Source organism: Neopsephotus bourkii, unplaced genomic scaffold (assembly GCF_033783945.1).
Source record: "Neopsephotus bourkii isolate Nb327-2 ecotype Australia unplaced genomic scaffold, CSIRO-AGI_Nbou_v1 NB_1037, whole genome shotgun sequence".
In the NCBI taxonomy this organism is placed as follows: domain Eukaryota; kingdom Metazoa; phylum Chordata; class Aves; order Psittaciformes; family Psittacidae; genus Neopsephotus; species Neopsephotus bourkii.
In genome coordinates this window covers 1,373,945-1,386,523 of record NW_026901526.1, presented here as the reverse complement: position 1 = coordinate 1,386,523, position 12,579 = coordinate 1,373,945, and the positions used below count along the sequence as shown (strand labels likewise).

The 12,579-nt window shown below is 41.1% G+C and overlaps 1 protein-coding gene across 4 annotated transcripts in view; it reads left to right on the top strand.

Annotated features, from left to right (window-relative positions):
• The first annotated feature begins 249 nt into the window (after positions 1–249).
• Positions 250–12,579, top strand: part of RAP1GDS1 (Rap1 GTPase-GDP dissociation stimulator 1) — a 97,501-nt gene continuing 85,171 nt past the window's right edge. For 3 of the 4 annotated variants that reach the window (XM_061360939.1, XM_061360941.1, XM_061360938.1), the window contains exon 1: positions 250–556. In XM_061360939.1, coding sequence (XP_061216923.1) covers positions 553–556 — 4 coding nt within the window. In that variant the 5' untranslated portion in view covers positions 250–552. Of the gene's footprint in view, positions 557–4,392; positions 4,768–12,579 lie in introns of all 4 variants that reach the window. The other variant, XM_061360940.1, reaches the window with a different exon arrangement.

The window sequence follows — 12,579 nt, the reverse complement described above, 5'->3', positions numbered from 1 at the left end:
AGAATATAGTCTCAGACACCGACAGCTAGAGACGTGTGTGAGCTTTATTCCTCCGATCGCAGCCATTATTTAACGGCCTCACCGGCGCCCCTCACTCGCTCACCGCCATACCACCCCCATAGCCTCGCTGGCAGCCCCACCCCAGCCCCTCTAACAAAGGAGGCCGGTGGCTGCGGAGAGGGGTGGGAGTCATCGTTCTCCACAGGGACCCACCCTCTCAGCTACTTCCTTCCCAGTTGATGGGGGCGCTGCTGCCGGCCCCGCACAGCCTCCTCCCTCCGTGGCTGCCCGCCCTTCCCCGGCGGCGGCAGCAGCAGCAGCAGCAGAAGGGTGCTGCCGGGCGGGCGGTGTCTCCCAGGCGGCCTTGCCCGGATGTGCTACCCTGACTCATAGTCGCGCCGCACGCAGGCTCCGCGCCGCTGTTGTGCTCGCTCGCCCTCCCAGCTTCGCGCACACGCCTCCCGCGCCTCCCTCGCCTCCCTCCGCGTTAGCGGAGAGGCGGTGGCTGCAGCAGCGGCAGGAGGGGAAGGAGGAGGAGGCCGCGGCGGCACCATGGGTAAGTCGCCCCAGCTCTGCACTGTGTAGCCCCTGCCGCCGCCCCTTTGGCCCCAGAGGCCGCCGCACGCTCGTCTCCGGTGGCGGGTGACTGGTGCAACTTCCTCCTCTGCTGCCTTCCTCTCCTGAGCCCGGGCAGGGGACTGGGGTGGCAGAGGGGCTCCGCCGAGCTCCCCACCGGTGCTGCCGTGGCCGCTGCCGTGGCCACTGCCCGGCCCCTGCGGCGCAAAGTTTCCGCGGCTCCTGCGCTGCTGCTGCCTGCTCTGCCCCAGCCTGGCTCCCGGCTGGTCAGTCCCACGGTGCGCTCCGCACGGCACTCGCGGTCCTGGGTGCGAATTCAAGTGGGGTACAGGAAAGATAAATTCCCCGAATGCGAAGGGGGCTTCCGAGCAAGGAGTTATATAAGGTACCCCAGGACGCTTTCCTAGTGGCTGCATAATGGAGACAGTTGGGGCAATACGTTTAGAAGATTATTTTATAATCTCCGATAACTGTTTGTGGAAGACACAAGGATCCTCGTATTTCTCCGGCTTTTAGACAGAGCATTACTCATGCTTACAAATGCAGCCATATTACCTCTGCCTTTTTTTCTCTTAAGGTTTTAAATTAAGTAGTTTCACACTGGTCGCCACTTGTATGGGGCTTCCAACAGATGCCATGTGAATCTAGGGAGTATAGCATTTGATTTTTTTTCTACAGAGCACTCAGTGAATTTCTCTTGCCTTCTCCACCTTGTCCTCTTGCACAAACTACAGCTCTCCCGCTATTAAAACAGTCACTGTAACACAGATTATCCGGCTGTAACGTAGATCCCAGGGATGGGTAGGGAGTGTCCACACTGAGCTGCCAAAGATCCATCCAGCTTGGCAGATTTAATGGGAGCAAGGTTGCAGATCCTGAGAGCAGGGAGCTATAGTTTGCAACCAGGATAAGGAGGTGGCAGTTCCTGAATTCGGCTCAGGGGTTTGACATCAGCATTTCCTGTGGTCTTAGGTAGATCAGTAGTTTCTTTACAGATCACACATATCTTTCACTTTTAACTAGAAGTTTCCATGGGAAGAAACAGTTGCAGTGCCTCAGTTTTGCTGGTTGTGAAATGGCAATAAATACTTACTGAACTCTTTTAAAGCAATGGAGAACTTTTGGAGAATGGTTCAAATTAGAAGCTGCTAGGGTCAGGCATGAGGAATAACTGTCAGGTTTCATCAGAATTAGGTAAAACTGTAATGGTGTAATGAAGGTCTCTCTTTTCATGTGGGTTGAAAAGACAAGACACCAGGATTTAGTTTGTATGTTTCCTGTCTCTGTTCACAAAATAGGACTGTTAATCTTGTAATTCTGGTCAAAGTCTAGTTGCAGCTAACTCTATTTTAGTTTCCAAAATTAAAAACTTAAGAAACGTGTTCAGAAAATCTGGTGCAGAGTGAGAGCGGCACTCCTTTTTAAATGAGACTACGCTTCAGTTGCAGGCAAGTTTGTAAGCAGCTTGAAAATCTGCTGTATCTTGCTGCATAAGTCAGAGTAGTTACAGTTATTTTCAGGAAGACTGAAATAATTTTCCTGTAGAATCCATCAGTACCCATCCACACCCAGAAAGAATGGTTGTGAAAATACAGACGAACGTCCATACACACACACTTAACATATCAGGGCCAGGTTCCACTGTCTTTAAAATCAAGGCAAACTCCAAGTAGCCCCTGCAGCAGATCTTGTTGTGAGTGGCAAAGACTGAAAGCATTTTCACCTCAGCTAGCAACTAATCACAACTTTTCATGTTGGAGGTCTATATTTAAGCTCATATAGTCAATGAACTAGCTTCCCTCATTCAGCTTGTATTCTTTTTGGTAATGCATTGCATAAAAGCTGAAAATCCTTAGAATTGAATCAAGGATGAATGTGTTCTTCATATAGCTTTTGTATCTTTCCATAAATTCTGGGCAACAAGCACGTACTTGTGGCAGAGTGCAGTAATGTCTAACGGTTAACCATATGGTCTATTCTGATTTATGAAGTTTGGTATGGTATTATCTGGTTTCTATACCCGTGATATAAAACAGAAGCCCAAGCAGGTATAATGTAGCTCCAGTCATAAGGTTTCTGGTGTTAAAAATACTTGTTTTGTATGCATGGATCTGCATTATCTTTACTGTATAGAAATATCTTTGCTGCCACTGTTTCCAAGTGTGTATTCCTCTGAAGACCTTATGGCAGTTGTTTCTTCCTAGAGATAGTGATTTTCTCTCATTAATATTAGTTATTTCTAAAATTATAATTGTTGTTGCTTGCATTTATAGTTTTTAAAGTTGTGCCTGTGGACATTTTAAACAGTACTTAACTTTTGGCTTTGAGAAGCAAGTTGTCTAAAGTACTCCTGGCAGTAGAGGGCTTTGAATCCTTGACACTACACCACCAGTACTTCTGGTTTTATAAAGAACAATTTGTAAGAGCTAATGTAATGCTACAGCTTCAGAATGAATAGCTCCTTCCCCAGTCAATTCTTGTTTTTAACCTCGAAAAACACAACTGGTATACTTGTGCAAATACACTGTATCCAAGAAAATATATTTTAGAGCAGTGGCCCATGGAAGTTATTGTAAGCAGGCTGCAGTTATTCTACTGACATAAATTAATAAAATGAAAATCAGGAACTTAGTTACATGTTGGCCACTCAACTGTAATCCACTGGCCTGGAAAGATGGAGAAACACCACGTGTGAGAGTTTCTATGCAGAATACAAAACCAGATCTCATTTATTTATTTTATTTTATTTTTATTGGTACGCATCAGGTTGTTTCAGGTGTTGACATTATGGTCTGTAATACTGAAAGCTCATAAAAATATTCTTCCATTTCGACAGTACTGGTTTTGTTAGCAGGAAATAGATGGCAGCCTCTGTCTGCTCTGATGAAGCTTAATACATATTTAGGTGCTTAGTTGGGCAGCAAACTGTGAAAGCAACCTACTGGGCACTGTGTACAATGCATAGCAGTGATAGCACAATGACTATGTAAGCTACACAGGCTGTAATGTAGGTGGATTTATTTAAGTAGTGTCCACTTAGCTACACTGTTGTCAGAATGAAGATTTATATTGTCTCTCTCCTCCCACCATACTCTTATTTTCTCTCCCAGTTTTCCTGAAAAATTACCACATGCAACTATGTATCAAGTCTTGGGGTCAGCCTGGTGGTTGTGGAACACCAGATCCAAACCTAACCACAGATCAGGGTGTAACACGACACTGCCCGTCTTCAGGACGTTGGTTCAGGAAATAAAGGAGGCAGGAGGATGTGAATCTTCAGGCGTGGCTGTGTGCAATATTGCTTCTGGGAAGATAGGGATAAACCTGCTTTTTATTAAAAAAATGTAATCAGTAGCCTCAGACAGAAGGAAAAATGAAAGCTAATGAAAAAATTTCTTCCATCTTTAAAGCTCTTTTACTAGTGTTATTACAAGCGATGTAAGTCAGACCAATAAACTGCTTGGCAAAGAGATAAATCAGTTGCACAAAAAGATAATTTTTAATTACTTTGGTGGGGTTTTTTTAATTAAAACATTGAGGCTTCTAACAACATCAGTAAATTCTAGCCAGCCAGAATACACCAATTTAAGCCAGCATAAAATGTTGTATTAGCCTTTCCTAAAAACACAACTGGTTTTGGCAAAAGTCTTGTCTTTGAACACAAACACATAGGAAACTGCTTTTAGACTGCATCTCTCTTGCTTCAGTAATGTTCCTTCAGGTAATGTTCCTATAATGAATATCTGCTCCCATATTCAGGCCAATATTTGTGTTCTTTTGTTGTGTGAGACTGAAATCAACTGATTTTGTCTTTAGCTTTAGGTTAAAGACTTCATTCACAAGTATGTTTCATGAAAACAGAATATTCAGAGGTGGTTTCAGAAGTCTGTGAGGAATATCTGGCTTTCTACAACGTCAAACTAGAAGTGGAAAGAGAAGGGGCAAGAGAACAGCTGAAACCTGAAGGAAACAAAGCTTTAATAATGGAAATGAGAAAGGTACCGATACAAGAATAGAAAGCAACAAAAATCCCCTAAGGGAAATGTATCGAGGGAGAGAAATACTAGAAGCGGAGGAAGAACAGGGACAATAGATGGATGAATGGAACAACAGAGGACAGAAACAGGAGACAGAAATGAGGAAGGAGCTCTATTCTGCAGCCCACTGGGGTATAAATGTAAATAAAATGAGGTAATTTTTACCTTCTGTTTTTGTAACATCATTTGGCTGCTGCTGACAGTCCTTGAGAAGACTTATTATAATTTTCCTCAAGTAAAGCTGATTTATTTATGAAAGTTCTGAGAATTTAAATATTTATAAATATGTAACCACCTACCACCTCCGAGATTAACATAAACTAACATTTGGTCGATGAAGGGGAAAATGTCATCACCATTTGACAGGAGACAAAGCTATGGAGATTCATCCATGGCATCTGTCAATGAGGTTGGTTGTCCCTTTTTAAATCCCTCTTAGGATATAGTTCGTGTTTTAGGATCACAAAAAGACATTAGACAGTGACCCAGTTACTTACATAAGAGAAAACCCACTTTCCACTGTTGACTTGTCCACCTGGGTCTGTTCACATGCTGCGTGTTCAAGAAAAACAAGCATCCCTGCTGTCTTGATACTGTTGGAGGCATTATGTTTCATATTCTTACTTGTTTTCAGGTTAAAATAGATTAGGAACTGCACCTAAACTTCTGTATATTAGGAGTCTTAAAATGTCGATATCTATTCTCCCGCTAATAGAGAATTGTTTTTTTTAATGACAGTTTGAATTTTAATTAGATGAGGGGTTTTTCCAAGTAAGGGATTTTATAGGTAGCAGATTTCACTGCAAGGACAATCTCCCATGGTCTCTTTTTGTTAAATATGGTCTAGAAAATTATTTCTGTTTACAAATTCAAATATAATCACAACTAAACAAAATCTGTTTTGGTAGGGTAAAATGATAGAAGCTACAGATTTCGGAATGTTGAAGTTCCTTTTAGTACAAAAAAAATAGTTGTGGTATATTAGAATATCTGCACTCCAGATATGCCTAATAGAATTTGTAAATTCTCTGGAACAAATGGCTGTGTTTCAAGGAGTCTTAAAGCTGTGCACACAGCCTGCTGAGATTTGTTTGGCTTGAGAGTTGTGTGATTCTAGTTTAGGAAGCTTTGAAGTTATACAGAAACCCTGGTGACCTTAATACCGTTCTTCAGCTGTAGACCGAGTAGTTTACAAAGTCAGCAGATATGCAGAAGAATCTGTCAAATTTATAAACCAGATAACTGCTGTTCATTTTACTCCAGACAGAGGACAGAATTTAGTGCAGAATGCTTTGAAACCTGCAAATAAATACAGCATACCTTACCTGTACAAGTGTGTGCTGGCAAGGCATGTGTCTTAGAAGTTTCTCAGATTTGAAGCACTTTCAAATACATCTTCATCACAAATTCTGATAAGAAATTTCTGGGAATAAGTGTGTGTCTCAAGTGGCTGGAATTCAACATATGCATAAATAGAGACAATGTGGATGCCTTAACAAAATTTTCCTAAAATTTGCAGTTTTAAATAATGAAGTGCTTTCATTTCATGCTTTCCATTTCTAGATTAGACACAAACCTCTTATAAAAATCACATTTACACATTTAAAAATCGGAGAAAATATATAAAAGAGAACCCCACACTTTTGCAAAGGAGATATTTTAAGTGGTCTGTTTCAGTATTGGATCCCATTTTCTTCATATTTCACAGCTCTTACAAGCTTACTGCTTCCTAGTCATGTATTATAGGAACATCTGAGCTTTTATTAAAACACTGAGCTGTTCATTTGCGTTAGTGATAGCTCAGGGAAATTTATGAAAGTTAATCCGTGTTTAACCATTGGTTCTATCCACTGATACTTGCCAGCCTGATGGACACAATAATTTTGAAGAAATAGGCAAAATTTGTGTATGATTTTAAATTTTTGTTGACCCTTCCTATTAGTTGATTCAGATTTGACAAATCATTTCTGTATCTAATTAAATCCAGTTAAGCAGGTGCTTAAATTCACCTGGTGAATAGCAGCCTTTCTTTCAGGCTTATTGCATGTACTCCGCAAATGTACTTGACTTGGCAGTAAGACTGGACAGAGAGATGGAGACTGAGCAAGAAGACCGAGATTCATGGAGGAGAGCAGCTAAGCAGTATAGGATGGATGACATGCTGGGTATTGAACAAAACCTTGGAAAAATTTGTCAGGGCTGCTAATGAGCCTGTGGGGAGCAGACCTATGTTCAGGAGATCTGGAGAGATGACAGCTCAGCGTCTCTTGGCAGTCTTGAATTGTATATTCATGGTCAGTGCCTGTGTGGTTTCTATGGTCTTCTTGATATACTAATATGGGAGCATCAAGGCACAAAAGCTGCAGTTGAAAACTCTATCCTTATGGCATTCTTCACCTTTCAGTAAGTGCCTATCTCTAGAATACAACAGTCCAAAAACACCCCAACCCCAGATATAACAGAAGACTTGTGCTTCTCTCATCCTATCTTCTGTACAGTAGAGGTCTATAGTAGCTTGGAAGTCTCTTGTAAGAGAGCTCTGTCATACCCAGCACTTCACAAACTCTGTTCTAACCCTTTTGCCCTTAATTTATACACAGGCTGGAAACTAAAATTGCGTTGTACCATATTAGGTTAATTCTGTGACAGCATTTTGTGGATGGAAGCTGAAAAATTCTGCTAGCCTAGCTATTTAAATATAAAAAAAATATGAAGTGTGACCACCTGCAAGCCTTCATGGTCTCTAGAGTGGTGTGTTTGCCTGGGGAAGTCTGCATGTTGCTGAGGTTGGCCTGCTCTCTGGCAGCTAGGAACTCCTTTTGGGAGCATATTTAAAAACACCTCTTGTCTTTGATGTTGGACGTGACAGTCCAGTGACTTAGATTAATGGGACTATTTTAATATTTCTAGCCTGAAATGCGACCTTACAAGCGCATGCTACTATTTAAAGGGGCAGTAGCACATCTTTTCCCTTCTCTAGCCTTGCTGAGTTTGTTCCTGTATCCCTTCTTTATGGGAGAAATCCCATCACGCTCTGTCAACAGCACCCAGTACCCTGCAGGCAAAACTTGAGTTCAGTACTGCCAAATAGCTACTTGTTCTACATGAAGGCTTTGGAATGATTTCTTTAAATCAAAATGCTGTTTTATTTTGACAGTAGGAACAAAGCATAGGAAAAGAAAAGGGTTTTAAAACCAAAGCAGGATTGTGCGCATCTCTCTTATCTAAATCTTCAGTATCTACAGAATGTTTAACTTACCTGTCCTGGGCCTCTGGAGGAACCAACTGAATTTAGTCTTCTGAGTCCAGTGTGCTTGGTAATAGCACCTTCATATCTCTTGACTGCTTCCTTCAGCAATCTTCCAGTGTGCACAGCAATCTTCCAGTGGAAGTCACTGGATTGCTGGTATGTTAGGACCCATTTGTACAAATATTTAAGACACCCCTTCTGAACTTCAGTGAGCAATTTAAGAGATAATGCAGTGAGTGAATGTGACCATCAAGAGAAGTGGCAGCAGCAATGAGGAGCTGTGAAGTATTTCCACACTTTTTCTCTTTTTTTCTTCCACTCTTCCTTAAGTAACTAGTAGCCATTATTTTTCCCCTTCTTCTCCTGTGTTTATGTATTGAAATGATTTTAGAATCAGGATGTTGTTCTATGAAAGGAAAAAAAAAAGCCAACCACAACAAAACACTGGTTTGTGAATACACTCATTGTAAAAATGCCTGGTATGATTAAATGAATTTAGAAATCCATTTATATGCTTTATACGAATATGTTTGCTCCCATCCTGCAAAACCTGTTGGACAGTCTCCTTTCTTACCTGATTCTCCACAGAGCTCAGCCAAAATATACAGACATGCTGGCTTCTGCCCTATGGAATTAGGGGAAAAGCAGGGAAATGTTGTCAGTTGGGGGAAAGAGATGGAACATGTACATAAGGGACTGCTGACAGGAACCAAGCAGGTTCAGTGTTTGGTTGTTTTGGTTTTTTTTTGTCTTTTTTAGATTTTTGCAATAAGAATTCCATCATGCATTCACAGGAAGATAGTGCTTCAGTCCAGCCAAAGATACTAATCAATACCTTTATGTGCAGCAGTGCCCAAAATACAGTGTGCGCTTTCCAGGCAAAAAAAACAGTCTTCTGTATCTAATATTACAATGTACTTACTGCCTTTAAAGTTTTTTCTATTTTACAAAATAATCCTTTCTTACTCTTCACATTCTCTTCCACAGCCATCTAAATCCTTCAGGCTTCTCTGTTTCACTGCCAGTTTTCTGCAATGTCTTCCTTCTCACTATATCCTCCAGTTGCCTGTTCTTTTCTGGTTTTCATCCACCTCACCCTCTGTCTTCTGCTCTGGTCGGTATTAATTAAGTATGTGACAGCTTCTTCCATTACCTACACTTTCTACTATCCTTTTTAGGAAAAGAATTAAAAAAACCTGGTGCTCTACTTTCTAATTTCAAGAGGCTAGGTGATTTTTTTCTCTTCAGTTACGTATCAGTTGTTTACAACCAGTTCAAAATCATGCTTCAGTTTTGCCTAGTGTATGTGTACAATAAGTGAGAATACATGAAAGAATGTATCTGGTAGGAAAGAAATGTACAGAATTGGGCCCTATTCATGTAAATGCTATTTATACAGCATTCTTGTACCCACACAAAGCCCACACTGAGTACCACTGAAGTCATCAGGATCCTGCTTTTCTAACTCAGCTGTAGTAGAGTTTAAACTGTTTTGGTGAAACTATGTAAAATAGCATGCATTGCTCCATCCTTTCAAGAAGTGATCTCCAGTTTATACAGGTAGGGAGAAAATGGCAGACGTTGGACTGATTTTTGACCGTAGAACAGGATAGAATCATAAAATGGTTTGGGTTGGAAGAGACCTTCAAAGTCATCTAGTCCAAAACCTCTGCAATGAGCAGGTGCATCTTCAACTAGATCAGGTTGCCCAGAACTGCATCCAGCCTGGCCTTGGATGTCTCTCGGAGTGGTGGATCCATCACCTCTCTGGCCAGCCTGTGCCAGTGTTTTACCATCCTCATAAAAAACTTTCCCATGTCTAGCCTGAATCTCCCCTCTTTTGGTTTAAAACCATTACCCCTCCAATCGCAACAGGCCCTCCTAAAAAGTCTCTCCCCTTTTAAGAACTGAAAGGCTGCAATAAGATCTCCCTGGAGTCTTGTCTTCTCCAGGCTGAACAACCCCAAGTCTCTCAGCCTTTCCTCATAAGAGAGGTGTTCCATTCCTCTGATCATTTTTTGTGACCCTCCGCTGGACCCTCTCCAACAGGTCCATATCTTTCCTATACTGAGGACTCCAGAGCTGGACACAGTACTCCAGGTGGGGTCTCACCAGAGCAGAGGGGTGGAATCACCTCCCTTGTCCTGCTGGCCATGCTCCTTTGGATGCAGCCCAAGATCTGACTAGCCTTCTGGGCTGCAAGTGCACACTGCCCGCTCATCCAGTCTTTCATTCACCAGTACCCCCAAGTCCTTCTCCTCAAGGGTACTCTCAATCCCTTCACCCTCCAGCCAATATTGATACCGGGGTGGCCCAGCCTAGGTGCAGGACCTTGCACTTGACCTTACTAAATCTTGCAAGGTTTGCATAGGTATACTTATTGAGCTTGTCCAAGTTTCTCTGGATATCATCCCATCGCTCAGGTGTCTCAGCTGCACCCCTCATCTGCAGACGTTCTCCATCCCACTATGTCGCTGGTCATTGATTAAGATATTCAACAGTACTGGCGTATTTTATTCATGGTATGATGCTGTACTTACATAGCATCTGAGAATACTTGCCAAATTAAGAAAGAGCCATACCCTATGATAAAGAAAATGATTTGGTGAACTTGATTTTTCTTAAAAAACGTATAGAATGATACAGTTCATGTATTTTTTATATCAAAGAAGGAACCAATTTAACATGGACGTCATCATATTAGAACACCCTCCTGTAAAAGGAATAATAAAGCACAGTGTTATAAGCTATTAATATACATACAGTGACCTTTGTTCTCTCTTGTAGCAACATAGTGAAAAAAGAAAAATGTTTTCAGAAATCAGTTTCAGAAACTCACTTTGTACCTATTAGATGATGGCTTTCGTGCTTTCCGATATTCTCCAAAAATGTTAGGAATCTCTCTTTGCAGAACTGCTACATATTGTGCTTTTAATGACATGTACATTAGAATGTGGACACTTAATGCTCCAAAGGCAAGATTGCTGGAGAGAAACAGAAAGCAATGTAATACACTTCTTCAGAATGCATCTTCATCCCAGAAATGATCTGAAGTGCTTATCTTTATGAAGGCCATAACTTCTCCCTTTATGAGGAGGGTGAAGGCATCGGAGTTCTTTTTCTGGCTGCTGAGAACAAGGTAGAATTTAAGACTTCTTATACAGTCTCTGGAAGAGACTGGAAGAGTTCTCTCATGAATGTAAAATTTGAAGTGTATGCACCTGGCTTGAAATAGATGGCCGGAGAGAGAAATGCCCTGCATAATACAGCACTTCATGTTAGCAAGGGGGGGCCTGTTTTACTTTTGGTTTGGGGTTTTTTTGTTAAGTTGATATTAAATAGGCTTTCTGATAAAAAGCAGCAGCTGTGGACTACTGGATTGTTTTCAGCCTACTTAGCTCTTCCAGTTCTGAACAGCTTTTGCACCTTGGTGATTACAACAGCAAGGTGTCACTTGGAAGCCAGCACACTTAGCAACTATTGAAATTAAACTGCTTTCTTTTCTAAAGTCAGAAATGGTCATCAACCAAACAGCATTCTTGGCTGTACATAATGAACTTGCTGCATTTTTTTTGAAAGCTGATTAATAGGCATATTATACAAAATTACTTAATCTTTGGCAGTTTTTTTGGAACAAAGGCTTTTCTGTTTGACCCTTTTCATGTCTCAAAAAGTAAGTAGATAAGCTTATTTACTTTTTATTCCCCATAACCATAAATTTATTTCTTGCAATCAGGAATATGCTGAGGAGTCTGCCTGCAGGTCAAGATTAGACTCTGGGCAAAGTTGTAGCTCTGAGATCAAAGATTAGATATCAAACTTGAAAATTCAGGAATTCTTGCAAGCTCGTGGGTTTTTTTCCTTCTTTCTTTTCCCCAGAGTCATGTACTACTTGCAAAAGCAGGCATTGTAACAAAACAGGCCTCTAACGATTTTTGTCACATTTTGGAAATTCAAATATTTTTTGCTTATCAGTTTTTAACACTTAATTGTTGGCCTCTCAGAGAACAATCAGAATAGATTTTTGATGGCCACTACAGTTATTGTATTTACGTAGCAGTAAAAGATTATGTGTTACTTAGGTTTTAATCATGTAGCCTGTGTTGGACTTCAGTGTTAATTTTTAACACCTTCAGAGGGTCGGTGCAAGTTTAGAAGCCAAATTCTGCTTGTTTACATGAGCATACTGTTCTGCTCTGTATCTGTGAAACTAACTTGTCCTGAGAATTCAGCATATTGTTTAATCTTTCCATTCTAGAGTTTTCTGCTGCTTCATCTACTGCAATCTAAAGGTAACATAAAACCATCAGACGAGAAAGTCTGGTTGATTTGACATGAAAGGTCTGCATGCTCAATACAGCTTATAAAGTTATTAATTTAATGAAAGTAGACCTTTTTATTCAGTACTGAGACATGACTTCTTTAAATTGAATACAGGAAACTACTGAATGACAGGTTTAAGCATGTGTTGTAGTTTTAAATGCCGCTGTATTGCAGTGCTGTAAGTGACCTGGTTGCAGAGCCTTTAGAAAAGGTAATCTGTTGAAACCAGCTTTGCTGCTGAAGCCCTTGCGAAGTCAGATTATGGCCTCAGTCCCCATTGCCCTGTATTATGCATAAAGTGACTGCAAATTTGATTTAAGATGGTAATTGGGCCCAAATCGTAGCTTTTATATTCTGCCTGTGCATAAATGACCATAGGATAATGGGTTATAA